Genomic DNA, 27,745 nt, shown 5'->3' on the forward strand with positions numbered 1-27,745 from the left:
GAGCCTGCACACAACCCTTGGCCTTGGGCGCCCAGATGTCCAGGCTCAAGTCCCCGGAAGGAGACCCAGGATGAAGTGCATCTTCATGGGTGGGGCTGGCGGAGGGTCTGTCCTTGACTGGTCCAGAACCAGGGCGGGCAGCTAGGAGCCCCGGGACCCTCTGAAAGGAACTGGGGGGCCGGCTAGTCATCAGCCCGCCCAGCTGGCTTCCTGTCTCCCCAGCTCTGCTGGCTGTTGGTGGCTTCCCCCTGCTAGAACCCCCACCTGGTGGGCACGAGACCCAGTCCCCTCCCACCCCCAGCCCCCACAAGGCATACCCTGTGCCCTCGGCTGTCTGTGCCGGACTTGGCCTCTGGGCGCAGGTTCGTCCCCTGCTGCAGCCCACACTCCCAGCTGCCATCACGCTGGCCTGGTCCTGGTCCAGGTCCAGCAGGTGAATAAGGTCCAGCTGCCCCGGGGGCCACTCAGCCCCACCCGCAGGCTTCAAGCTGTGTGACTGTGTGTGAGTGTGGGGGGTGCCACTAACTGCCTGCAGCGCAGATTCAGACACGTGGGCAGTTCATTAGGGAACAATCAAGACAGCATACACCTAAGAATGAGGTTCTGCCGGGCAGATTCTGCTGGGAGCTTTGGAGGAGGCGGAGGGGGGCAGGCAGGGGGAGACAGATGGGTGAGTAGGTGGGGCTGGGGGAGCCCAGGGCCTGGTTGGGAGCCCCAGCCTCCCGTGGTGGCAGGATGGAGCTAGATAAAGTTGCCTCCCTTGCTGCGTGGCCGGAGGGTGGGAGACCACTGCCCCAAGCCACCTGGAGCCAGAGGGGCACTGAAAGCCCTCAGGGGTGATTTGGGAGCAACACGCAAGGCCCACGGTAGGCGCGAGATGGGGCACGCAGGCGCAGGCGAGGGAGCAGGGGACAAAGGCTCAGCACGGGAGCAGGGGTGGAAGTGGCAGTGTCAAAGCCGTCCTGGCTGGCTGGCCCAACACCCCTGAAAGCACCAGCACCACCTCCTGCCCCTGTCTTGGGGAGTTCAGGCAGCATTTCGGCGCCGTGGCTCAGCAGTCCCCGCGTACAGGCATTTTTGATGTTTCCCACGTTCCCTTGAGATCTGAGCTCAGCCAGAGCGCAGGGGACCTCCTGTCTGAGTGTGAGGGGGAGGGTCTCCATCCTCAGAGTCCCTGGGCCACTGAGGACTCCTGCAGGCTCCCCAGGGGCCTGACCCTCCCCACTTTTCTAAAAAAAGTATTTATTTTTGGCTGCATCGGGTCTTAGTTGCAGCACGCGGGCTTCTCTCTAGTTGTGGTACGCGGGCTCTAGAGTGCGTGGGCTTAGTTGCCCCACGGCATGTGGGGTCTTATTTTCCCAACCAGGGATTGAACCCACGTCCCCTGCGTTGGAAGGCGGATTCTTAACCACTGGACCACCAGGGAAGTCCCCTGACCCCCCTCTTGTCACCCCTGGAAGAGGCTCGCAGTGAACAGCTTTCCTGCTGCTAGTGCTGGCGGGCTCCCAGGGACGGGAACCAGGCTGGCTGGTGGGCCAGAGGGGCTGCAGGCCGGCAGCGCTCTCCCGAATCATCTGCTCGCTTTGCAAGATTGGTAGATGATCCCCCAACAGCTTCCAAACACACCCTGGTCGCCAGGGACCAGGAGCGAGGAGGCCAGAGAAGAAGGCAAGACTCGGGACTCGGGGGTGGGGTTCAGAGCTTATGGTTTATTGACGCAAGCACAGAGGCCCCTGGGACTTGTCCCTTGGATGGGGAAACAGCCACCCTGTCTGGGAACAAGACCTCCTCGCACAGAACACCACTTCCAGGAAGCGCACCAAGATGTGCACGGATAAACCCTGCAAGGCCGCAGGTGCATTTGGCAAAGCTGTGGAGCCTCGGGGAAGAGCGCAGGCCTCCGGGGCTGCCCGCTTGGGGCTGCAGCCAGAATCAAACCCAATAGCTCATTCTGCAAAGGCCCACTTGGTCTCCATTTGGCTCGGGTCGGGGCCAGGCCCAGGAGCAGCGCAGCTGTACCCCCACCCTCTGAATACTGCAGACGTGGCCAGGACACCTGAGTCCACGGTGGAACTCTAGCTGCAGGGGAAGGGGCAATGGGGGGGGGGGCCACATGATGGCCCAAGGAGGACAGGGGTCGCTAGGTGACCCAGGACCCCAGACAGACAGCCTGTGCTTCTCCTGTGAGGCCTGCCCCCCGTCGCTCTTCCCCCTGAAACACACCAGTTCCTAGTCCTGGATGCTGAGGATGGGCTGGGTCAGGGAGGCCGCGTTTCCCCCTGGGATTTCGGCACTGGTGCTGGCCCCTCTCCTGGGCCTCCCCCACCCCTGCTGCCTGGGAGCAGCCCCACCTGTGAAAGCAGGGCTCAATAGCTCTGGCTTTTGTTTTCCATATAAGGAAGGCCCTGGCATCAGTAGCTTGATTCTTCCCCAGCCCACTTACTGTTAAGAATAGATACTAATAATACTTAATCACCCCTCCCTGCTGGGGGGGGAGGGGCCCTTAGTCCTGGCAGCATCGCCCCAAGATGCCCCGGTTTGCCCAGCACCTCCAGAATTCCAGTGGCGGCTGCACAGACTCAGTGCAACAGACTCAGTACAGAGGGGACACTGAGGCCCAGGGATGCACAAAGATAATGACCGAGTGACAAAGCTGGGGCTTGAGGAGGCAACCAAGGTTTCCAGACCAGTGTCCCTGGCTAGTGGCCCTCTTGGGACTATGACCCGAAGAGGAAGTGGGCCAGGACTCGCAGAGGCTGAAGGTGTCCAGTCCAGAGGGGAGGATGGCTCTGTGCCCAGGCGGTGCACGAGGCAGGGCTCCCTCAGGCCCCCACCCCAACCTGAGGGCTGGCTGATCCCTGTCCTGGGAGGGGCCGACGAGGGGGCCTCTGGCTCCCAGAAGGCGGGGCATTCAGGTTAGCCAGAGCAACCCCTGGTCACTGGGCCACCAAAGCTGCTCTCTGAATTGTGACCATGCTAAAGATGCTTTCTACCAGGAGCCCCTGAGCACGTGGTCTCAGCCGCTTCATCCCTGCTGGGACGGGGTGGGGGGGAAACGCTGAGCCTGCAGGTGGCATCCCCCTGCTTCCTGGGGACTGGCCTTAGGAGGGGCTCTCACCGCCCTCCCTTCCCTGGGTGAGGGGGGCAGAGGCTCCCTCAGTGCAGCCGGGATCAGGGTGCGCCCTGCACAGCCTGTCCTGGGCCCTGCTACTGCAGGTGGACTCTGACCGCCTCCATGGGACCCTGCAGCCTCAGGGACCCGGCGCCACGCCCCCTCAGTGACATCCTCTAAAGCCTCAGCTAAGCCACCCACTGACCTTCCCAGACCTGCCGGCCTCTGCCTGTGGCAGCCTGCCCACCACAGGAAGCCCAGGTCCTCCCACCAGGTACCCCTCTCCCTGGGCCCTGACCTCTGCCTGGAGCCCTTGCCCGGCCCTGTGCTTCCAACCCTATACCCACTCAATGGGAGCCAGCAGGCAGGTGGGCTGCGGGCAAAGCAAGGCAGCAGAGGCCGCCACCCACAGGCAGAGAAGGACAGACTCCCAGTGGCATCCCCCCTGCCTCCAAACACAGCCGGAGACCCTCAGGCTGCCTCGGCCTTGCAGAGCCCTTTAGGTGTGTTTCCTGTTGAAACCAGTTCAACTACCAACACACATGACCTTCTGGAACATTCCAAACAGCAGCAAGGACCCGCCCACTGGCAGAGCTCAGTCCCTCAGCCTGGGGTCCAGTCAGAGACGTGAGAGGCAGGGCCACAGTCACCCCGACTCTGGAGCCCCGAGGCCCAGCCCACGTTCTCATCGGTGCATCACAAAGGCAGAAAACTCTTCCGGGAAGAATTCTGGCCAAAATTATACCATTCTGACAAAACAAATCCTGCTTTTGAAAAAACTGAAACGTGCTATCGGAACCAGTCACAGGCCCGGCAGTTCCAGCCTTGCCTAAAGCTAGCTGTTTAAGGCACTTGAATGGCTTATTTACACCATCTGGAAAAGTGTGTGTTTCAATCCTGATTTAGGGGAAAAAATCCAGTAATACTGCAAAAGAAGTTTCTCAAAAAAAAAAAAAAAGCAATTCTTAAGTTTTCTAAGGAATAAAATAAGTGCTGAGCTCTGCTTAAGTTATATGACACAACGGGTCCTATTGGCACTGACAGAACAAGGACAAAACCTGAAATACTGCTTCTGAATTAGACTTTTCCCCGGAAAAAAAAAACCACAAACAAGACACACGTGTCTTTGTCTGAGCGTTCCCTCCCTGGTGCACGAGGGGTGAGCGGGAACCAGGGAGGTCACTGGTGGGCACCGCAGATCAGACCCCTGGCGCCGGCCCCCTTCCCCATGAGGCCACCCTCCCCACTTGGGAAGCCACTTGGCTTGGCCAGGACCTGCTGGGCACCAGGACCAGCCAGGAACATCGGTCCATACAAGCCCTCCCAGTAACGGGCAGTGAGGGGCGGATGGGAAAACTTTGCTGGACACCCAGGGCACTGGAAAATGTCTGCGGCTCCTGGTTCTGCCCAAAGGTCCCACACACAGAGTCCTGCTACCCTGCGAGCATGCCCAGTGTCTTTGGTTTGGCTGTGGCCGCTGCCTATAGCCTCTGGTCCCACCCCTGCCCGATGGGGCCCAGAGCCTGTCCACTTCCTGGGCCCCTTCTCCTCTGTGAGGTCTCCTTCTTGGGCTTCCTTTGGACATCCTGCCATCCCACTGTCACCCCCGTCTGCTGTGAGCAGGCGATGCCCCTGGCATCCACCAGGATGGGGTGACGCAAGCAGGGCCAGAGGCCGTGGGTGGTGTCGCCTGCCCACCTCCTGCCGTGTCCTAAGGCATCCGCGGGGGAGGATCATGGGGGTGGGGGGGCCCAGACCTCCTAGCTTCTCGGCACAGCATCAGTCTCTGGCTCCAGCAGGTCTCGGGGGTCCCGGAGGAAGACCACCATGACCGTGATGTTGTCGTGGGAGCCCCGCTCCCGGGCGGCAGCCACCAGCTCCTCAGCCACGCGCAGCCCGCTGCCCTGCTGCCCGACCAGGTGGCTCCGCACGAGGCCGGCCACCTCCTGGTGGGGGACCACGTCGAAGAAGCCATCGCAGGCCAGCAGCAGGTAGTCCTCGGACCCCGTCAGCTCCTGCGAGGCCGTGTCCGCCTCCCCAGACACGTAGGGCTTCTGGAAGACGTCCCCTGGGCGCGGGAGAGAATCGTGAGGGCCACGCCCCTGCTGCTGTCCCCTCCCCAGGCCCTGGCCTGCCTGTGGCCACCCTGCCTCCAACACAGGGTGAAAAGGTAGCTTCGCAGGGTGCCAAGTGCTCCAAAGGAACAGAGCAGGGCGATGCGACAGACTTGCCCTGTGTCCCCGCGGGCAGAGTCAGAACCCAGCAGGGACAAGGGCAGCCCCCTACAAGAGCTGTCTCACTTCAGAGGGGACACAGGCCGAGGATGCTGTCCGGGTGTGGCCCTGGCCCTCCCCAGTCCCTGCGCTCCCTGCGCACCCAATGGGCGCCTCAGCCGAGTCGGGATGCTAGCTCTGCCTCCCATGCACCCTCTCCCAACCCCCTATCGCAGGAGAGAACAGGGCACAGCCTCGCCCGATCCTGCCCTGGGCTTCTCTCCTGCTCAGGCCTCCCCTGAGGGCTTCCCGCTGGTCCTCCTCCCCCGCTGTGGCCCACTTCTCCCCAGGGCACGAGCCAGACATGTTGCTCCCTGACACGGAGCTGCCCAGTGGTCCCCTCTCCAGTCCCGGTCCCCTTGGAAGGAGCCTGACCCTTCCTGGCCTCCACGTGGGCCACCTCCTGGGGTCCAGCTGTAAGGAAGGCACCATGTGTGTCAAGAAGCACAGAGCATTTCAGGAGGCTTGGAGGGGCCGGGGCCACATCTCAGTGTGTGGTGGGGGAGCAGGAAGGGAGCGATTTCTCAGCCCTGGAGGGAGGTCTGAGCCCCAGACCAAGGCCCGGCAGCCACAGGAGAAGACAGGGTGGGGGAGGGGGTGCCGTTTTTCTCACTTTTTTTTTTAAGATAGAAAAAAGAATCATCAGCGTGAAAGGTGGGTAGGGGAGGGTGAGCCTCATTTATAGACTGTCTATTAAAAATTACCTTTAGCACATACAGTAACTGCCAAGGGTTTCCTCTTAGATCTTTCTCAGAAACTGTTTTAATGAATATAACTTAAGCTGCAATTATCTGTGCAGGATGCAAGTTTCCAAGGTGGCTACACCTGTGCTCTGGATTCACCAGAGCCCTTTTGCAATCTGACTGATGAGCAGGTGAGGCTGCATTCCCAGACCGCCCGGTGAGCACAGTCCCGGGCCCTGGGGCCCCCTCCCACCCCCCGCACCTCCTTACCGATGGCTCTGGAGACGGCCAGGGTCCCGTTGACCCTCCAGCAGTCCATGTGGGACACGAAGCCACCCAGTGCCTCGATGCGGTCCTTCTCGTCCTGCGGAGACAGCCAGGGTGGGCCGGGCAGGCCGCGTGTGCCGATGGGGCGCCCGCGCTGCCCAAGGGGAGACCAGCTGGTTCCACGGCAGCACTGGGAGCCGCGGCTTTGATCAACGCCCAAGGGAAGCCTTAGTGAGGCAGTGAGAAATGATGAACAACCTAAATCATCCCAAAGATGCAGGAATGGCTAAGCAGGTGATGGTGCCAACGAAGACTGACGGCCAGTCCCCGAGCAGCCTTTCGGGGTCCAGGAAATGCTCACGGCAGCAGAAAGAGCCAGAGCCCTGGGGTCCAGGTGGGGATGCTGTGCCTCCCTCAATGGACCAAGCATGTGTACCTGCAGCCACTCTAAAGGGCTAGATGAAACCTGAACCAGGCCCTGGACGAGCCCTGTGCCCCTGCGTTCTTGTCCTTCTCACCCCACCCCTACCCCCATCCAGGCGCTGTCCAGCTCCACAAAGGACGACGGTGCTCCAGGCCTAAGAGGACAGCACAGAGGCCTGGTCTAGCCATGAGTCCTAAAAACCATTCGGTCCTATAAACTCCCCCGAAGGAGAGGTTTCCCAGACGTGAGCCTGCTGCCTGAAGGGCGGTAACACAGCGTCTGTGCTGGAGCAAAACCCCATTGCCCCGTGCCCTCCCCTGTGGCTCCCACCTCTGTTACCTCACCTGTACAAGGCTGGGGCATCCTGGGGCTCGGGGCACCCCTATCTTCACCTCCTGTCTCCTGGGACACCCACCACCTCGGCTGCCCTCTCACCTCATCCTTCCCACCTGCCCGAAACAGCTTCCCCAAGGGCAAGCCCAGAGCTGGTGGCCGGTGGGTGGGTTCCCAGCGGCTTGGCTCAGCAAGGCTCCCTGCCCACTGCTTCCTCTCACCAGCCCCACCTCCTGCCCACTCGCCCAGGGCTGAGGGGCTGAGTGGCTCACCTGTGCGCTGCCCAGGCAGGTGGCCGTTCCTCCTATGCTCCCTGCCACAGGGCTGCGCTCTCCTGCTTCCCCCCTACCTCTGATGGGACTCGCCCAGTCTCCTGCCACACCCTCCCCACTGCAGACCCTGCAGCTCCACGCGTGGCCCCCGGGCCCATATCCCCAGCCCCTCCAGTCTTCACGGGGTGTCCCGCCAGCCCCTGCACTCCCAGGGAACATCCCAGCCCTCAGACCCAAAGCTCCCCGAGCTCCCCGGCCCTCAGACCAAAGGCATCACCACCCTCTTAGAGGCCCAAGGCCTCTCTGGCTCCCCATCCCAAAGCCTGGCCTCCCTCTTCTCTGTCCCTCCTGACTTGACAGGCAGGTCCTCCCCACAGCTGGCCAGCGACTACAGTGGTGTCTTTGTGACCCAGGCCTCAGCTTGCCCTCCGCTGGTCCGATCATTCCAGAAGCCATCAGATTCTTTACAAAGTGCCTCCTGCCCCAGGAGCAGCGGCCGTGAGTGCCTCAGTGGCCGGTCCTGGCTTAACCTGCTCTCTCCTGGACTCCAGGCCTGGCCTGCTGGGCCCCCACCTGCCTTGGGATCCAGCTCTGCCTCCTTCCCTCTCATTTCCGCATCTCCCAGCAGCTTGTCCATGCCCTGCAGCTCTCAGCCCCAAGTCTGGTCCCTTCCAGCTCCGACTCAGCGTCACCTCCTCCCCCACAGCCCAGGTGGCTGACCACTCCCCACCTGTGTGCAGGAGAGGACCCTGCCCGTTAACTCCACTTACTGCGCTGCCTGCTGGGCAGAGGGCCCAGCTCTCCCCCACAGCTCTGGGCTCCATGTTGCTGTGACAGGAATGGCTCACGCGGGATTCCTGCCAGCTAAAGCCCCAAGCGTTATGGGACCCCCAGCCACTTGAGTCAGGCGGGGAGCCCTCCCCTGGAGGAGCACCAGGAGTTTCCTGGGAAGATGGTCCAGGTCTCCTTTACGTCCTAGTGCCCCTGACCGCCTGCCTGCCCGGGGGCCCCTTACCTGCCGCTCAGGTCTGTGTGGCTCCATCAGCTTCACCACCTGCCCCTGCTGCACCAGGACCACCTGGGAGTCCCCGAGCCAGGCCACGTGCAGGGTGCTCCCGGCGATGAGCGCGCACACCCCTGTAGTGCCGCTCTGCAGCCGCTGCAGGGAGAGGGCGCACATGGGTGAAGATGGCGAGGCCGCCACAGGCACACGCCCCATGCTGGCCAGACACTGACCCCGGAACAGCGCTCAGAGGGAAACAGGAACAGACCGACGCACGCAGGGACCACGCAGCAGGAAAGGGGCATTTACATCAAGTCAGCAGAGCAGATTCTGTTTCACGGTGTCAGAAAGCAGACAGGTGGGTGTCTGGGGAGCAGTGGGGTGGGGGCGGGGATGACCAAAGACAGAAGAAACTTTGGGGGTGATAAATACATGTTACCATGGTGAGGGGCACACGGGCATAGACACATGCCAAAACCTACCAGACGGTACTCTTTGGACAAGTGGAGTCTCTTGTATGTTAATTACGTGTCGGCAAAGGTGTTTTTAATAATATAGCCTAAGCTAAACACCTCTGCTTCAGAGACTCCTTTCTTGACTATGAGCAGCGGCCCTGAGCTCCGGGGTGGCTGGGCTCCCACCTCACAGTCTTAGACCTGGAAGGTTTTCTGTTTAGATTCAAATCCAGCCTTGTTGATTCTGGTGAGGTCTGTGTTCAGAGCATCTGATGACAGTGCCTCCTGCCCCCACCACGTCTCCTCCTGAGCCTTGTCGATGGGGCCAGGCCTGAGCTCTCTGGGCCTGTTTCTCCATCTCAGAAAGGGACACGATCTTAGTATCCACCCTGCTAGGAGCACCCCCGAGGTTCCGAGGTGAGGTTCAGTGGGCAGTAGGGTCACAGAGGGACCGGATGCGTCCTTTCTTCTTTCAGAAACAAACGCCTCATCGCGGTAACTGCCGACACCAGCAGCCTAGAGAGACCTGCCCAGGGGGTGGTGTTTGGGGGGTGGGGAGCATCAGGTGGACCACGTGTTGCTGCTTCCCATTATTGCCCTTCGACGATGGTGCATTTTTCACAAATTGAAGGTTTGTGGCAACCCTGCCTCGAGCAAGTTTATCGTCACCATTTTTCCAACAGCATTTGCTCACTTCCTGTCTCTGTGCCACATTTTGGTAACTCCTGCGATATTTCAAACTTTTTCATTATTATTATTCTCTTTCATGGTGATCTGTGATCAGTCATCTTTGATGTTCCTACTGCAAAAAGATCATGACTCGAAGGCTCAGATGATGGCTAACATTTTTTAGCAATAAGGTGTTTTTTACAGTACATGTGTTGTTTTAGACGTAATTCTGCTGTACGCTTATAGATGAGGGTACAATGTAAACTTAGGTTTTATCTGCACTGGGAAACCAAAACATTCATGTGACTTGCTTTATCCCAATATGCACGTTACAAAGGTGGTCTGGAACCAAACCCGCAAGATCTCAGAGGTCTGCCTGTATCGGTGCTGTTTTGTTTTCTGTACTTTACGACGTTTAGACAAATCAAGGGCCTTCTGAATCCTGAAGAAAGTACCCCTCCCAGGGCTAATTCTTAAAGAGAGCAAATGTCTCGCCAGGGAGTGTGCCTTTTCTGCACAAGCCAGGTGGTCTGAGCCCATGTCCTCAGCCGCCTCCTTGGTCCCTTGCCAGGCCAACATCTCCCTGGCCTGGATGGCTGGGGACCACCCCGTAGCCCAGAGCCTGTCAGGCTTATTCAAACCATCTGGTCCTCAGCTTGTGACGTGCCTGCCTACGGAGGTCACGTTGAAGCCTTGGGGCCACGCTTTCCTCTCTCTTGGCCTCCTGGCTGACCCTGGTGCTCCCTGTGTGGCCCTGCGTGGGGTGGCATCTCCTCTTGGGAACCACAAGGCAGATGCCTCTGCATCTGTCATCCCAATGTACCTGATTAGGAGGAAATCCTGGGTGCATTTTAAGACAAGCTGCCCTTCCCCGTAAGGCCCTCACACCCTCTGCTGGAGCGGGGGCAGCCTCACACTGCTTCTATTCAAGCCCCCTTCCAGGCACGAGTGAAAGGACACGACTGCCAGCAGGGTTGAGCGAGGGCCTTCTGCCAGCACCAGCCACTTCGGCTTCCTTCCCTCTGCGAGGCCTGGCCCCTCTGGCCCCACTGCGGTTCTCACCTCTCGCCTGGCTTTCCAAAGGAACATCTCATCGGTGCAGCGGAAGGCTGCTCGCAGGGCCCCCGTGGGGTCAGTGGGCAGCTCCGGTCGGTGGGCAGCGACAGCGTGCACGTGCACAGATGCGTACCTCGCGGCATCCACCCCTCCGTGCCCATCGAACACGGCAAAGTAGGCACGGTCCACAGAGTCCTGCGGGGGAGCGTGGTGGGGGTCACAGTCCTGCCGGCCCTGGGCCTGACTGAGGCTGCAACCTAGCCAGAGACTCTGGTCTGGGGGGGTGGAGATGGGCACTTCTGGGACAGGGTGTGGCAGGACAGCACGGTTTCCACCACTGGACAGGCTACGTCGGGGGGTCTGGGAGAGGATGACCCTCGGGAGCCTCAACTTATGCTCTGGGCCCAGCTGGGGGGAGCATGGGATGAGGGGAGAGGTGCCAGGTGGCTCCCAGTGGGTGGGGAGAGCAGGCTCAGCAAGCAGGGGTCCAGGTGCATGTGGTGCTGGGGCCTCCTGTTCCTTAGCCCCTCAGCCGGGAAAGCCAGGGGCTGGGGGCTGCCCAGGCCCAGGAGTGCTGGGACCTGGCCCCCTGACGGCAGCCGTGGTCATCCCTCCTGTCTCGGCTCCAGCTGGCAGCCCCGCTCGGCACCCAGGGTCCTCCCCCGACCTTGCAGACTCTCCCTTCCCGCCCGGCCCTCCCTGCCCAGGCAGAGCACTCACCGATAGGCCAAAGAGCAGGTTGAAGGCAGGGAGGCACACGTGCCGGTCCTCCATCCTGCGGCGGGCGTTGCGGATGGCGTGCACGGAGACCAGCCACTGCCGCTGCGGGACCCGGGCAGTCACGGGCACCTGCTTCTGCCACTGGCTGCACACTTCCCAGAGCCGGTCAAAGAGGCTCCGCGCCAGGCCCACAGCATCCAGCACTGAGGGGCAGGACAGGGGGCTGTTAGGGAAGCGCCACCGCAGGCCCTTGGGGGCTCCCCACTCTCCATGCCCTTCCCGTGGCCCCTGTAGCCCGTCGCCGCCCAGGGCCTCCTGAGCACAGCAGCCTAAGAAACCGCGCGGACAGCCTGTGTCATCAGCATGAGAAGTGTCTGGTTTAGCAACACACACAAGGAACACCACCCCCCCCCAACATGGCGAGGCCACGCCCCTCACAGGAGCCCACCCCAAGGAAAGAGCCGGATATGCAAAGATAATTTAAAAACAAGTACAGAATCATTTATAATTGTGTATTAATTAGAAATAATATACGTCTAACAACAGAGTAAATTATGGTTTGTTCTCCCGGCGATGAATTAAGCTGCTATTTTTCACAACTAAACACGTAACTGCCATTCGGCCCAGCAATTGCACCCTGGGGCTCGAATCCCAGAGAAATGGAGACTAGTTCACGTGAGACATGCGCCCGGTGGTCCCAGAAGTGTTATCTGCAACAGCCAAAAGATGGAATCAGGCCAGACATCCTTTAACAGATGAACGATAAACTCCCAAACATCGCACCCCGAACAGTGCTCACAGGAAGGAAGGAAAGAGCTACTGACACACAGAGACCTGGGCGAATCTCAGGGAACCATGCTCAGTGAAAAAAGCCAATCCCGTGTGATTCCATTTATATGCATCCTTGAAACGACAAGATTACAGAGATGGGTGGCTGTCAGGGGTTAGGGTGGGGAAGGGGTATTAGGGTAGCCATAAAGGTAACATGACATCCTTGTGGGATGAGATTACGTCATGATCCTAGTCATGATATTTCACTAGTTTTCGAGATGTTACCATTGGGGGAAACAGGATAAAGATGCAGGGGGTCCCTCACTGTTATTTCTCACAACCGCACGCGAGGCCACGGTTATCTGAGTTTAATTTTAAAAAGTTAAAGGGTGAAACAGAAATAGACTCTGCAAGCATATGAGATGCTCATGTCATGACATTAAAAAAAATTGATATTAAGAAAAAATGTGGGGCTTCCCTGGTGGCGCAGTGGTTAGGAATCCGCCTGCCAGTGCAGGGGACATGGGTTTGTGCCCCGGTCCGGGAAGATCCCACATGCCGCAGAGCGGCTAGGCCCGTGAGCTACAACTACTGAGCCTGCGCGTCTGGAGCCTGTGCTCCGCGACAGGAGAGGCCGCGACAGTGAGAGGCCCGCGCACCACGATGAAGAGTGGCCCCCGCTTGCCGCAACTGGAGAAAGCCCTTGCACAGAAACAAAGACCCAACACAGCCAAAAATAAATAAATAAATAAATAAATAAATAAATAAATAAATAAATAAATAAATTTATTAAAAAAAAAAAGTTTAAAGAAAAAATGTGAAAAAAAAAGAAAGAGAGGAAATTACACATATGGTTTGATCATGAGAACGTGAAAAGCCTTCGACCCGCTTGGGCCCAGAAGAGGCGGGAAAGGCATAAACCCCATAAGGTCAGCAGTGGGCATCCGCAGGGCTGGGTCTGTGGCTGAGGCTTTTCCTTAAGGACACTTTTTTGTGCTTTTCCCATATTCCACTACAACCAGGAGCTGGTTTTAAAATTCGTCCATAAATGCTTTGCTACTTCTCCCTTCGAGAATGGGGCCTAATCCCCTCCCCTTGAGGGCAGGAAGGAGGACCTCGGCCCACAGACTCCCCAGGCCGCTCAAGGGAACTGCTCGCTGGGGCAGGGCGGGGTTGTTGGAAGCTCCACCTGCCCGGCCACACAGAGGTCTCAGTCACACCTCCGCCCTCAGGAGTTGATTCTTTTTTTAAAAAAATTAATTAATTTTTATCTGTGTTGGGTCTTAGTTGCGGCATGCGGGATCTTTTGTTGCGGTGCGCAGGCTTCTCTCTAGTTGTGGCGTGTAGGTTTTCTCTCCAGTTGTGGTGCGTGGGCTCCAGGGCGTGTGGGTTCTCTCACTGAGGCGCATGAGCTCAGTAGTTGTGGCGCTCGGGCTTAGTTGCCCCGCGGCATGTGGGATCTTAGTTCCCTGACCAGGGATCGAACCTGTGTCCCCTACATTGGAAGGCAGATTCTTTACCACTGGACCACCAGGGAAGTCCCAGGGCAGTGATTATTATAACACCCGAGTGATGCCAGTTTTGCAAGAATGGCTTCGAGAGACTGATTTGACTGTGTTCTACTCCCATGACAGGGGTGAACCGTTGAGGGCGGCGGGCCCAGGCCTGCTTGGAGGGCAGGGCCGGCCAAGATGTCCTTCCCCTTCCCCAGCCCGCAGAGCCCCCAGGCCTGGCTCTAGGGTGTCAGCCGCGCAGTTCCTTCCCGCCAGCAGGTGGCGCTGACTTCCCGCTGGAGGTGGGCGGGGCTGGCAGGGCACCCCTTTGCGGGCCTCGAGGGCAGCAGGCTCTGCAGAGGACAAAGGCGGTCTGTCACCCGCACAGCCTCAGGGCAGGAATTCGGCGCTGGGCTGGGCTGGAATGCAGCCGGGCGGGGAGCCAAAGAACAGGGTGGGGGCGAGGCCACGTGTGTCCCCCCCTCCTGGCTCTGCGCTCCATGTGGCATTAATGCTGAGTTTAAAGGGACATAACTGGATAGTAATTACGTGAGTGGTGGAGGTGTCAGGTAACCATCTGCAATGCATAAATGGACCGACTGGACACATTGTGCACTTAAATTACACAGTTACAAGTCAATTATGTCTCAATTAAAAAACAAACAATAATAAAGCAACACAGTCCAATAGGAAATGGCAAAGGAGGGGAAATCTGCTGAGGCTCCGGCTGCCCTCGCCACCCCCCACCCAGGGCTGGACCCCAGGACCCACCCTGCTTCTCTGCATCCCGACAGGCCCACAGCCCCGCACCTTCTCCAGCAGCGTGGAGGAACTGAGACCCTGCTCAGGCGGGGCTCACCCAACACTCTGCCAGGGCCTGGCCCACAGGCCCTCGCTCTCTGCAGTTCTGGTCCAACGTGAACCGACTTTTGGATGGAATACAGTTGGAAGGAACTACTAGGAAAGGGACAGAAAGGCCTGCAAAACAAGGGCCCTGCCTGATCCGAGGCTCATTCCCATCCTGGGCTCCTCTGGCCGCTGACTGCTGTCCCAGGAGCAGGACACAGGCCTCTGTGGCGCCTCCCCAGGCTCTCAGGGACCCTGGAGTCTCCACCTGACAAGGGTCCCAACCTGGATCAGCTGAGACACGGCCCGAGCTCTGGGTTTTCTACCACTGGACCCCAGGACTGGCTCCCGCATCACCACCCACTTGTCACCCGCTGAAGTGGAAGAGCGTGTGGGTGAGGCCCGTTGGCACCTCGGGCTCCTCCTGTGTGAGCCGGGACAGGGCTGTTTGTCTCCCGGACTGCGGCGCTCACGCCGCTGGCTCCACGCTGGGGAGGTCTCTCCCCGCATCTGGGCTCTGCCACCCTGTCGTGAGCACATGAGCCCGGCGCTGCCCACAACCTCCCTGTCTGCCAGCAAAACGGGAAAGGAAAGGGGGGCCAGGTGAGCCCTGACGCTCCCCTGCAGCCTGGCCCCCATCTGGCTGGAGAGTGTTGCCCAATAAGCCCAGGGCCCCAAGAGGGAGAACTCACGGGTCACAGGGGCCTCCTCCTCCTCCTGCTCCGGCAACTTCCTGAACTCAGAAAGGTCCGTCTGCAGCAGCTGGGAAACTGCCTCGTGGGCCAGGCAGGCAGCAAGTGGCGGCGGAGCGCTCCTGGGGGCACGAACCCGGAGTGAGGGGCTGGCTTTTCAGCAGGATCCAGCACCCCAGAGCCTGCCCCACACTCCAGGCAGAGACCCCCAGCCCCTTTCTGCTCCCAGAGGCCCTTCCAGAGGTAGCGGTGACCGCTCACACTCCACGTGCACCCACGACAGGCAGCTCGGCCTCTGGTCCTCGTGCAGCTGGATGGCCATCCACGCAGTACCATTTATGGGGCCCTCACTGGGGCTGGTGGGGAGGGGGAGTCACAGACGTGCGAGCTGCCTCTGTTGGCCTCAGTGGCCAGGCCAAACTGCCCGACGTCCAGCCTTATACCAGCTCCTGGTCCCCAATACCAGCTGGGGACCCTTGGGGGTTGGGGATTCCTATAAGCTGAACTGTGTCTCCCAAAATGTGTATGTTACAGTTCTAACCCCCAGTGCTTCAGAATGTGACCTTACTTGGAAACAGGGTCGCTGCAGATACAATGAGTTAAAATGAGGTCCCACTGGAGTAGGCTGGGCCCCTAATGCAGTAATGCTGGTATTCTTATCGAAAGTGGAAATTCAGACAGAGACCCACAGGGATATGCCCTGTGAAGGTGAAGACTGAGCCTATAGCCGAGGACCTCCAGCAACCGCCAGAGGGACCAGCCCAGCCAACATTCTGCTCTGGGACCTCCAGCCTCCAGAATCCTAAGACAATACGGTTCTGTTGTTTAAGCTGCCCAGCCCAGTGGTGCTTTGTCACGTACGCCCCAGGAAAGGAATCCAGGGATCACGGGACCCATGGGCAGTGTCTGGAAGATCAGGCTGTGTGCAGCCCAGGGGGTCCCTGGGCAAGGCAGGCTGTTGGGACAGCTGGTGAAGGGGAACCTGGGGAGGCAGCATGACCTTGGTGTGGCTTGAAGAGAGACATGATATGATCCAATTGGGCTTTTTAATTTTTATTTTATTTTTTTTGCACTTTGATTATTGTGCTTTGCTTTACTGCACTTTGCATACACTGCATTTTTTTTAACATCTTTATTGGAGTATAATTGCTTTACAATGGTGTGTCAGCTTCTGCTTTATAACAAAGCGAATCAGCTATACATACACATATATCCCCATATCTCTTCCCTCTTGCGTCTCCCTCCCTCCCACCCTCCCAATCCCACCCCTCTAGGTGGTCACAAAGCACCGAGCTGATCTCCCTGTGCTATGTGGCTGCTTCTCACTGGCTATCTATTTTACATTTGGTAGTGTATATATGTCCATGCCACTCTCTCACTTTGTCCCAGCTTACCCTTCTCCCTCCCTGTGTCCTCAACTCCATTCGCTAGTAAGTCTGCATCTTTATTCCCATCTTGCAATTGGGCTTTTTTAGACCTCCTGGCCTCATCTTGGAGGGTGGGCCTGGCAGTGGATGGGAGGGGACAGAGCAGGCATTGGGCAGGGGACCGGGCGGGTCCGCAGTGAGTCTCAGGTTCCACTGAGGTCAAGAGGCCTGTGGCCAGTGGGCACGTGGTCTGGGTGGATGAAAGGGGTGGGGCAGAGAGCGGCCGGAACAGCTGGAGAAGTGGGGTGACCCCAGGGGTGCCACCTGGGGCCGAGTCTGGGAAGCAAGACCTCGATGGCTGCTTCCAAGGTCAGACAGGCTGTGCAGAGCAGAGCTGAGGGTCAGCGCAGGCAGGAGTGGGAAAGCAAACAAGGGGGATGGGAAGCCTCCAGTACAGGACAAGAGGGACACTAGGCAGCTCCGGGAGGTCAGGGGGTGGAGACACTGAGGCCAGTGGGAAGCATTATAGGAAATTCTTTCCACAGGCTCCAGGGCCTGCCCGCCTAGCCCCCAGCCTCGGGGGCCCGCTCCAGCCACGAAGGCCCCTGGCTCCCCGAGTATAAGGGGTGGCTCCATCCCCCAGCTGTCCCTGCAGCCTCTAGGACTCATCCTGCATCCTGGCCTGTCCCTGAAGGCTGGGCCGGGTGGGTGGGCACATCCCTCTGGGCGTCCCTGGTGTGTGTCTACAGATGGCCTTAGGGATCTACTGGGATGAATCTGTCATTTTTTAAAATGAGATAGTGACTCAGGGGAGCAGCCTCTGGACCTGCCTTTAAAAAACAACCAGCCATGGACTTCCCTGGTGGCGCAGTGGTTAAGAATCCACCTGCCAATGCAGGGGACACGGGTTCGAGCCCTGGTCCGGGAAGATCCCACATGCCGCAGAGCAACTAAGTCCATGCGCCACAACTACTGAAGCCTGCGCGCCTAGAGCCCATGCTCCGCAACAAGAGAAGCAACCACAATGAGAAGCCCCAGCACCGCAATGAAGAGTAGCCCCTGCTTGCCGGAACTAGAGAAAGCCCGCGCGCAGCAACAAAGACCCAAAACAGCCAAAAATAAAAATTAATTAATTAATTAAAAAAAAAAAAGAAAAACAACCAGCCAAGTCATGAGAAGTGCGTTCCTCTGCCGTGTGGGGATTTCCTGCCAGCCTCTGGGATTTCCTTTTTCAGGGCGGGGAGAAGTGCACCTCTGCTCCCGGCACTGGGGGCAGGGAGGTGGCTTCCGGCCATGGGGAGCGGACAATGCCTGGATGTGGGCCCCAGCCTGGCTTCCTGGCTGCCCTCCCGTCTCATCCAGGGGTGATGCCCGGCGCCCCGAGGCCCCTAAAGATGCCAGCGATGCCTCGGAGACCAGGACTAGGTACCCAAGAAATAAGAACCGCTCTTATCTGGCCACCTTGGGGTTTCCAAGGAGCCTCCAGTCTAGAAGCAGAAATGAAAACGCACATCAGTGGCTACAGTGTCAGGGACGCACCACTTAGGGACCTGAGAGGTGACTGCTGACCACAAGGGGAGGATTGGAGGTAAATCACCACAGCCCCAACCTCGTGATCTGACTTCTGGACAGTCTCACGCAGGATTCCATTTACAACCCGAAAAACCCTGCGGACCAACACATTCGGGCCTGGATAGCCAAGAGCCTGCACACGAGCTGCTGGGACATGCGGGTAGGGGCCTTGACCGCCAGACGTGCGTAGACGTGTGACACGTGTCTACACAGTAAAGAAATACTGTGACAAAAATAAATCCATTAAAATGGCTGGAAAATATGAGGCTTTAAAATACCACGTTTTAACATCCTTCAAGGTTGGGAATTCCATGGCTGGTTAAGACTGTGCTTGCACTGTCGAGGGCCCAGGTTCGATTCCTGGTCAGGGAACTAAGATCCCGCAAGCCGTGCGGTGGAACCAGAAGAAAAAAAAAAAATCCTTCAAGGTGGATTCATGGGGGGCCTACAGGGGCCATGGGAGCCCACCTGCACCACCCCTGTCAGCCTCAGGCTCTGGGGCTGTGAACCCTGGCCTCTTGCCGATCACCGATGGTCTCAGGCCTGCTATGTTATCTGCTAATTAACGGGAGCTCAGTCACCCCCTGTGCTCAGGGCCTGGCGCTCTCCCCACCCCCCAGCCTCACCCACTGCTCAGCCTTGAGGGGCCCCGCTCTACCTTGAGAGTTTCCCCCTACTTGAGGGGGAAACTTGAGGCACTCGCCCTTCCCCATAACTAAACTCACCCCCCAAGGCCCTGCCTGCAAGAAGGTCCTCTCGCCCTCTTCATGCCTGGCAGGGGCACCAGCCCTGCCCAGTGGGTGCTGGGGATTCAGGGCCCCTCAATGTTCCTTCTGTCCCCCAAGTGCCACTGTGGTGCCTGGTGGGCGCCAGGCCCTCCCTCCTCTGCGCTCCCAGCCCCTCGTCTCTCCCATATCCAGCACCCAGACTGCCAACGTGGCCTCGTCAGGCCCCAGGCCCGCTCGGCTCCACTGATCTGTTTTATGCCACCTGCCTCTGAAATATTTTCCCAAAGCAAAACAAAGCAGCCCGCATCGCCCTCTGCACACACCACACCGAGGGACAGGTCACCGGCATTTCCCCCGAGCTCCACGGACGCGGCCCTGGAGTGGGCCCGCAGCCTTTACGTTCCCATTGCTGACTGTTACGGGGCCTCGGGTCCCACCAAGCAGGTGCCCCGGGGGTGCGAGAGGGTGGGGCTGACCTGCCACGAAGAAAGAGCACTCGGGGACACGGAACGCCACCGCAGAGGCCGGGGCGTGTCCCAGCACAAGGGGTAACCCAGTGACTAGGGCTGGTGGGTGCGGCCCCTGGGGAGGGACGAGGTTCACAGGGGCCGAGTGACCCACCAGCCCTCATCCACGAGCCTCCCTTGTGGCTGCTGGTGGCGCACGGCTCCCCCGACACCTGCCAAGCTGGTCGTGTCCCTCTCTGAACCTTGTCTTCACGGCCTGTGAAACGGGGACAGTGCCACCACCTCTCAGGTCTTGGTGGCCAGGGGACTGCCAGGCCTCAGGCCAGTCTCTTAGCCTCTGCCTCCCTGACTGCGAGACAGGATAGAAATGGGACCTACCGCTAGCACCCATCAGGGGTTGAACTGTGTCCCCCGGAAAGGTCCGCTGAAGTCCTAACCCAGTGGCTCAGGACGTGACCTTGTTTGGGATTAGGGTCTTGGCAGGTAGAAGATGAGGTCACACAGGAGCAGGGCCCCTAATCCAAAAGGACTAGTGTCCTTACAAGAAGACGAGAAACACAGACAGACAAGGAGGACGCCTGGTGACAACAACAGCCAGTCTGGGGTGATGTGTCTACAGGCCAGGGCACACTCAGGACCAGGCGACACCAGAAGCTAAGAGGAAGGCCTGGAGCGGCCCTGACTTCCGGCCCCCAGGACAGTGAGACGGGGCACTTCTATTGCTCTAAGCTGCCTGGTCTGTGGCGCTTGGCGGTGGCAGCCCTGGGAAACCCACGGGGCTGGCAGGGGAGTTCTGTGCAGACCGAAGTCAGCAGGAGCGGAAGGCAGGGGGTGAAGGCAGCCAGGGTCAGGGTCGTGCCCTGTGCTCCCCTCCCCCTTCCATCCTGGGCCCCTGTCCCGGCACCCACACCGCTCACCTGCTGCTCAGGAAGCCCATGGCCAGCTCAGCCAGCTCGCCTTCCACCTCCTCCTGGCTCAGCATCGTCCCTGGGACCTTCCACGGCAAAGGGCTCTCCGGGCCCAGCGGGGCTGGGAAGTCGCGGAGGAGCACGTCCAGGAAGCTGGGGTTCTCCTCTGCCTTCTGGCTATTCTGCTGTGGGGTTCCCGAGGCCATGCCCAGAGCATCCCGGGGGGCTGCTGCCGGGTCGTTGGTCTTCATTCTGGGGAGAGACGTGAGGGTTGGCAAGAATACAGTCGATCGGCACCCTGAGCTGTGGGTAAGCGCACCCTCGCCCTACAGCGCTGAGTGCCTCACTTTCTCTGCTTCCCGTTGAAGCATTGAGGGGCAGGGGCGGCACCAAGCCCGGGGCTCCAGGCAGAAGAGCGGGGCCACTGGGCCTCACACACAGTTCCGGGGCCCACGTGGGAGGGACAACCCTGAGAGGGGACTGGTGGGTGCAGGGGAGCCCAGAGAAGTGGCTTCAGGAGACAGAGCCCGGGGCAGAGGGATGTCCTGAAGGAGGAGGAAGGCATGTTCCTGTCAGAGGACGGCCGGTGTGGCCAGAGGCAGGCAGGAGAGGGACCCAGGGCCAGCCCATGGAGGCAGGTGGATACGGCCAGAGCAGGGGTTCCACCTGACCCCGGACCTGGGCAGCAGGGAGGTGAGGAGGTGATGCCACTGGGCCTGGGAGCCTGGAAGTCATGCCCAGAGGGGGGCAGGGCTACCTGATGGCACGGTGGCAGGGTCATCGTACAGAGGGCGTGTGGGCAGGAGGGAAGCAAAAGGTTAACCCAGGAGAGTCAGGGCCTTTGGGACATGGTCAAGCCTTACAAGTCCTCTCAGGAGGAGTCCCAGGCCTCCTGAGGCTTAAAAGGTTTGTCCACGTCCACAAACGCCCCGACTGTCCTGGGCTTCAAATGGGCTGGAGGATGGGGGATACAGGGGGCTCACTGCCCACTAAGGATCAGAGCTCCTAACTCAGCACAAGTCTCCTGGAAGAACAGAGACAGGACACAGCAGACAAGCAGGCACGGGTGCGAAGGGGAAGGGGAAGCAAGATGTGTCATCAGTGGAGGGTCTGGAGGGCAAAGAGTGAAGCGTAAAGGGAGGTAAATTAAGAAAGAGGGAATTCCCTGGAGGTCCAGTGGTTAGGAGTCGGCGCTTTCACTGCTGGGGCCTGGGTTTGATCCCTGGTTGGGGAACTAAGATCCCACAAGCCATGTGGCACGGCCAAAGAAAGAAAGAAACACAAAACCTCTCTCATCTGTCAGAGAGGAAAATTGGAAGTTAATTTCTTGAAGTAGACACACATGAATAACACAGAAACTGGGGCGCTTGTGATGGAAGGTTCTGGGAACAGGCTCCCACTCATGGCCATCCCTCCTGTCTGCTCACAAGTGAGTTACACAACACAGCTCCAGGCCGCAAAAAACAAACAGGGAAACAAATGAAGGACATAAGATAAAGAACAATCACGTGAGAGCAAGCCAGACACCGCGTTATAAACACGAGGGTTTGAGACTGTGAGATGGGGGGCCGGGCCGGGCGCCGTGGGGGTGGTAAGGGCGGGGAGGAGGCAGCCAGGCCGGCCTGAGCCAACGATAAACAACAGGAAGGTGGCGTGAACTTCCCAGGAAGCTCAGACACCCTTGGGCAGGGAAAGAGGCCAAGCTGCCTCTTCTGCCTGTGAAATGCTCTGGCCTGTTGCATAGAGGAGAGAAATGTGAGTGATGCAGAGCTGCCCTAGGCAACACTGGCCCCAGCTCCCCTGCAATTGAGTCCAAACAAATACTCGAGGCCCTGATATCGCTGGTGGCCCAAAGCACGCTCATTAGATACGTGATTGGGGTCAAATGGTGCTCACTGACCTCCCTGGGCGCATGGGAGGGCCCACAGCCGAAAGTAAAGCACCGAATTCAGGCCCTTCAGGCCCTTCACCTTCAACCTCGCTGATGGTGGTGGGGTTTTTTTGGGATGCAGGGGCCTCCTTCTTGCCTCCCAGCCTTGGGATGCTGTTCCTTGGGCCTGGACCCCAGTCCTGTGAGTCTGTTTCTCTGGGGGTTGGGAACCCCTCCCCTCTGCAGCATCAAGGCCTGGTCTCCGCTGTGCCCCTGTGCCCACTGCCCCATGCCCAGGCATGACTGCACCTGAGGGGTGCGGGCTGCTACTTTCATGGCCTGGCCCAGCCCCGCCTTTGCTGGACAGGTGGGCGTCACCAGGACCTACCAGGCTTGTTTTCGCATAGCCTGGCAGAACAAAGGGCCAGGAAATGAGCCGGGACATGGCTTTCCTTCTCTGGGGCCAGCTGAGGTAAGGGACAAGAGTAACTTCCTTCCTTGCCATCTTCTTCTCAACCAGCTCCTGGATCTGTGACCTACCCCAGCTGATATGAGCCTGGGGCCCGAGATGACGGCGGGAGGGAGAAATTTCTGCCCAAAGGGGCCCAGAGGCAGCCCTGGGAGGGTTAGGAGGGGCAAGGGCAGGACCATAGCCCTGAGCTCTCCCAGGACCAACTGAGGAGCTGGTCAGGAAGGACGGAGGCCAGCAGGCAGGCAGTGGGATGGGGGGATGCGGTGGAGCTGGGCCTGGTGTGGGGGTCCTGACCAGGGAGCTGGTGAGAGGCTGCGGCGGGGATGCGGGGGAGATCCTGCATGAGGACCTTGGGGGGGCCGTGGGAGGGACACTGGGCCGCCAGCCCCCACTGCCACCTGCTCCACCGGTCTGGCCAAATGTGGCCCGAGGCCAGGTCCTCCAGCTCCTGGAACGACGCCCCTCTGCACTGCTCATCAGCAGGAATAACGGTGCTGCAGCTAATACCCGCCAGGGGACTGCAGGGCCGCCACCCTCTGAGCGCACTTCCCTTGCCACCTCTTCTTACACCCCCCCCCCAATACCCCGTGTTATTACCCTCACCTTTCAGGCAGGGCGTCAGCGAAAGGGCCAAGTTACCCAGCCAGGGTCCCAGTCAGGCCAAGGTGGGACTGCAGAGCCCGGCTGCTAACTGGACGGAACCCTGCCCACCCCTCATGGGCTGCCGACCCTGGGGCTGGCCGCTCCCAGGCCCCTCTTTCATTTCTGTGCCCATCGCCCAGGTGCAGCCCTGAGAGCTCCGGCCCTGCCTCTGCTGAAATCCCCACACCTGGGGCACAGCCGTTTTCACGGCTCTATAGTACTTCTGCTCGCATCTGACTTGTAAAAGCCCATTTTTTTTTTCCATTTAAAATATTTATTATCCTCCAGTTTAACCGTTTGACTTCGAAGCTCAACCAATGTGTGTTTGTACAACTGTGTTTTTCTCGGCGGTATGGACAAGATACTTGTCAAGTCCTGTTTGATTTCAGAACAGGAGTGAAGAGAGAAACAGCAGTCTTTAGGAAGGGAAACTGCATCACTGTTACAAAAATATCTATTCACAGTTAAACGTTTTTCTGCAAGTAGAGAGCCTTATTCCTTCATTCATAAACAAACACTGGGAAGAGTATGGCAGAAACCCTTCCAGATCTTTTCCCACATATGTATTTTTTTTCTTTTTAAAACACTTATGGTAAACTATACATAACATACAATTTATCATTCTACCCTTTTAAGTGTACAGTTCTGCTGCATTAAGCACGTTCACATTGTCGTGCAAATGCCACTTTTTACAGGCTTGACTTCTCACAATATTATAAGCTGTACTCCCACACCCGGTCTCTCGGCTGTACCACGGCCCTCCGTGCAAGGCCCCTTTGTGCACAGCTGCTGGCACGTGTGGGCAGAGGGAAGATGTTGGCCTCCTCCCAACACCCCCCTGTGGATGGTGTGAGCTGGGAGGTGCAGCCTGAGGCCTGGCCCCTTGAAAGAGGAAGCTAAGACAGTCTGCTGAAGGTGGTGGGCAGCAAACAGGTCCTAAGGACAGGGCTGGCTTTAGGCCATATCGCAAAGGAATTCTAGGAATGAACGTGTGGAGGTTTGCAGAGTGGTCTGCATCCTGTTTACCTCTCACAACTATGCTGAGTACACGCTGTTGGACTCAGCCAGGTTGCAATAAAGAAACAGACTCAGGGAAGGTCAGCAACCTGAGGCCACACAGGCAGGAAATGGCAAAGCCAGAATCAGGTGGGGTCTTCCCACGCCTTTGTCACTTCCAGCTCAGTTGCAGGAGGAAGAGTGAGCTGTGACAATAGGCCGGATATGGCACAAAAGCCAGCAGTGAGCTTCATGTTCTATCTCCCATGGTGGGAGCACAACTCACCCACAGAACTCGTGCCAGGAATGTCATTAGGATGTGTCACTCAGGACGTGTCACTCAAGACATGTGTCCAGCTGAGTGGAAGGCTGCGGGGAGGAGTCCATCACCACTGACTAGGCCCCACTATGTTAAGCCCTGCACTAAAATCCCTACAATCAGCTGCCATATCTCCCTGTTGCACAGAGAGGCTAAGGGGCTTGCCTGAAGTCACACAGCTGCACTGCTGGAGCCATGGCCTCCCTACCGGAGGTTCAATCTCATACGCGTCTCGCTAAAGCTGCTGTAGCCCAAGCACTGGCTTTAACTAAAACACCTTAAATACGCTTGGGGTAGGGCCGGGTGGGGGCAGGCCAGGGGTGGAGGCGCTGGGGCAGAGCTGCAGTCCGGCAAAGGTGCGGGGGCTTCTGGGGTAAGGGTCTGGGCAGGGGCCCGACCAGATGCTCCCGTTGGGGCGGAAGGGAAGGAGGAACTCCAAGCAATGGGGGCGCGTCAACCCTCAGCACCCCATCCTGCTTCACGGCCCTCGGCCCCCCGGCTCGGCCACACCCCCGCGGGCCCAAACCCCACCGCTGCACCCTGGGCACGCAGCCCCCAGGCCCACCCCGGGCTCCCCGGGTCCCGGCTGCCGCCCCCGCTCTGCAGCCCCCACTCGGCTCCCAGCCCCTCGCGGCTCCCCATCTCGGCCTCCCCAGCTCCCCAACCCGCCCCTGCACCCCTGGCGCCGCCGCCGGAGCCTCCCCCGGCGCCGTCAGCCCACCACCCGCGCCCCGCGGCACCCTGGGTCCCCACGGTCCTCACCTGCCACTCGGCCGCCCGGCGCCCTCTAGCAGCTCCTAGCCGGCCCCGCCCACTTCCCGTCCGGCCGCCGCGGGCGCCGCGCAGGCGCAGTCGGGCCCAGGCAGGCGGGGCCGGCCTCTGCTGCCCCCTGGCGGCCCGCTGCGCGCGCCGGCGGCCCCACTCGCCGGGCGAGTGCACCTGCGGCCTGCATCCCGGCCATTGCGGCAGGTCTCTACCTGTGGTGGCTGTGTAGATGGGGCGGTGCCCAGAAATTAGGCAACTTGCGCAGTCAACAGACGGTTAGCAGCAGAACAGGGATGCGAGCCCACACTGCCCAGGGCCCACGACACTTTTAGGGACAGTTAGCTTCCAATGGCCACAAACTCACACACATTTAATATCTACAGGTCTGGAGATCAGAAGCCCATAAGGTCTCAATGGGCTAGTTCAAGGGTCATCAGGGTGCCTTCCTTTCTGGGGGCTCTAGGGGAGAACGTTCTCCCTCCTTTTTCAGCTTCTAACTGCCCCGCCCCTTGGCTCATGGCCCCTCCCACCTTCAAAGCCAGGACTGAAAAGACCCTTGTGATGACCTTGGGCCACCCAGATGACCCAGGATAATGTTTTAAAGTCAGATGAGCAACCTTAATCCCACCTGCAGCCCTGATTCCCCTCCACCGCGTCACCTAACAGCACAGTTCCAGGGACAAGGACCTGGACATCTTTGGGGGTCATTTTTCTGCCACCTTAGAAGCCCAGGAAAAAAATATGTATTTTTTGGCTGCACCACGCGGCTTGTGGTATCTTAGTTCCCCAATCAGGGATCAAACCCATGCCCCCTGCATTGGAGGCACAGAGTCCTAACCACTGGACCGCTAGGGAATTCCCAGAAAATGTCTTAACGCCAGAAAAGATAAATGAACTTTTAGGTCAAAGAAAATATCTTAGTATATATTAATATATTCATCTTTATATCAATGCAGTTGTAAAGCATAATTTAAACTTTTTATGGAGGAAGAGCTTTCAGAAGCCCCACTGGGGCCCTGCCCACCTGACCTCCAGGCCCACACATGGCTTTTGTCCATCCCAGGAACTAAGGTTCACTAACAGGAGGGTCTGGAGAACAAGCAGTTGTCAGATTTGAAAGGACACCGTCTGTGGAGGGGGTGGGTGTGGAAGGCAGGGGTTGCCTGGGCAGAGGAAGCAGGGTGGAGCGGGTGCTGCTCATCCCATTCTCCTCCTCACGCCTTCCTACATCCTGTAACCTGTCCATCACCATGGTGACCCCAGCAAGGCCTGCGGCTACTTCTTAGGACCTGTGACCTTGAACATGTTCCTTAGCTGCCCTGTGCCCAGTTTCTTTACCAGAAAAGCGGGGACAATAGCAACCAACCTATCTCCTAGGGCTGTTGTGCGACCCCGCCTCAGTGTTTCTCAGTGTGCTCAGGACCACTTGCATCAGAATGAGTAAAGGGTGAACTTTGAGAACCACAGTGTGGGTGAGGCAGTCCTGGGACAGGACTCCATATCGCAAAGCCCATGAACGCTGACATACCCATGGGCTTCCTCAGCGGGGCCCACACTAGACTCCTCGGAGCACTGATTCCATTCAAGGCTGGTGCTGGGAGATGACGGGGAAGCGAGACACCACCGCTTGGCCAGGAGCTTGCCTCCTACTGGTGGGTGCTGGGCCAAGGACATGCCGGCGAGCCGACTCGTGCCCTGTGGCTTCTGTCAATCCCTCCCCGCTACATTCCATTCCGCCTCAGCTCCCAGCTCCGCTCCTGCCCTTGGGAAAGGAGCCTCCCCACGTCACCCAGCCCACCCGGCCCCTGAGTTCCAGCCTCTGGGGTTAATCTACAACTGAGGTAGTGGTCCGTGTGTGGGCAGCATGGTTCTGACTGCCCCTTGCACAGGCTCCGAGAGGCGTTTCATGGAGCCTCTTCTTGCGGTGGAGCCTGGGCAGGGGGTGAAATCCCAAAGTGTGGAGGCCTGACGTGAGTGTCCCTTGGGTAGAGCAGGCTTGGGAAGGGGGCAGGTGGCAGGCGGCCTGCAGGGTGGTGTGGCTTGTGGGGTACTTTCTCCACCTGGCACGCGGGCGATTCCCTCATGTAAACTGCTGCCTGCCTCTGTCTGAGAGGACAGGTGTTTGAGAACTGAAATGGGAATGGGCCCTAAGGGTGCAGGCCCCACGCTCAGACCCGCTCCCAGACGCCAAGTGGGGAGCGGGGGTCTGGCCCGGGGCAGTGGGTGGGAGTGAGGGCAAACATCCAGGGAGGCTTCTCCCAGCCGCCTCCTCCCACCTGGGACAGCTGGTGGTGGGCAGCTGGTGGCTTCCTGCCTTCCAGGCGCCTGGGCTACCCCCGAGGCATGCACACAGTCACTGTGCCGTGTCTCACATGCGCTAGAACGTGACAGGAGCCTCGGACTGGGTCTGCTCCCCGTTCCGTGTGTGGTGGCCTCCCTGCAGGACGTGGACAGAGCGGGCACTCAGGGGGCGTGTGCAGGATGAGGGAGAGGCGAGCAGACGGGGCCGGAGGGCCAATGGGGGACGGGCACAACCCTCTGACAGCAGGCAAGGTCCCGCGAGCTGCTCG

At 59.1% G+C, this 27,745-nt stretch overlaps 1 protein-coding gene across 1 annotated transcript; it reads right to left on the bottom strand.

Moving 5' to 3' along the window:
• Window positions 1-1,697: 1,697 nt before the first annotated feature.
• Window positions 1,698-25,251, bottom strand: PPM1F (protein phosphatase, Mg2+/Mn2+ dependent 1F). The gene is made up of 8 exons (XM_057527151.1): window positions 25,173-25,251; window positions 20,121-20,363; window positions 15,070-15,191; window positions 11,268-11,470; window positions 10,554-10,742; window positions 8,380-8,523; window positions 6,339-6,432; window positions 1,698-5,180 (listed from the first exon to the last, which is right to left on the bottom strand). Exons 2-8 carry the CDS (start codon window positions 20,360-20,362, stop codon window positions 4,873-4,875), a joined length of 1,302 nt encoding a protein of 433 aa, XP_057383134.1. The 5' UTR covers window position 20,363; window positions 25,173-25,251; the 3' UTR covers window positions 1,698-4,872.
• Window positions 25,252-27,745: the final 2,494 nt, after the last annotated feature.

The sequence above is a fragment of the Balaenoptera acutorostrata genome, chromosome 13 (genome assembly GCF_949987535.1).
Source record: "Balaenoptera acutorostrata chromosome 13, mBalAcu1.1, whole genome shotgun sequence".
NCBI lineage: Eukaryota > Metazoa > Chordata > Mammalia > Artiodactyla > Balaenopteridae > Balaenoptera > Balaenoptera acutorostrata.

Bases quoted from the DNA above. Each gene is read 5' to 3' on its own strand.
- PPM1F (XM_057527151.1), bottom strand. From the start codon at position 20,362: ATGAAGACCAACGACCCGGCAGCAGCCCCCCGGGATGCTCTGGGCATG. The intron at 10,743-11,267 runs GTGAGTGCTCTG...GCTCCCCCGCAG, and splicing joins ACCTGCTCTTTGGCCTATCG to GACTCTGTGGACCGTGCCTA. The intron at 5,181-6,338 runs GTAAGGAGGTGC...TCCCGCGCCCAG, and splicing joins GGCCGTCTCCAGAGCCATCG to GGGACGTCTTCCAGAAGCCC.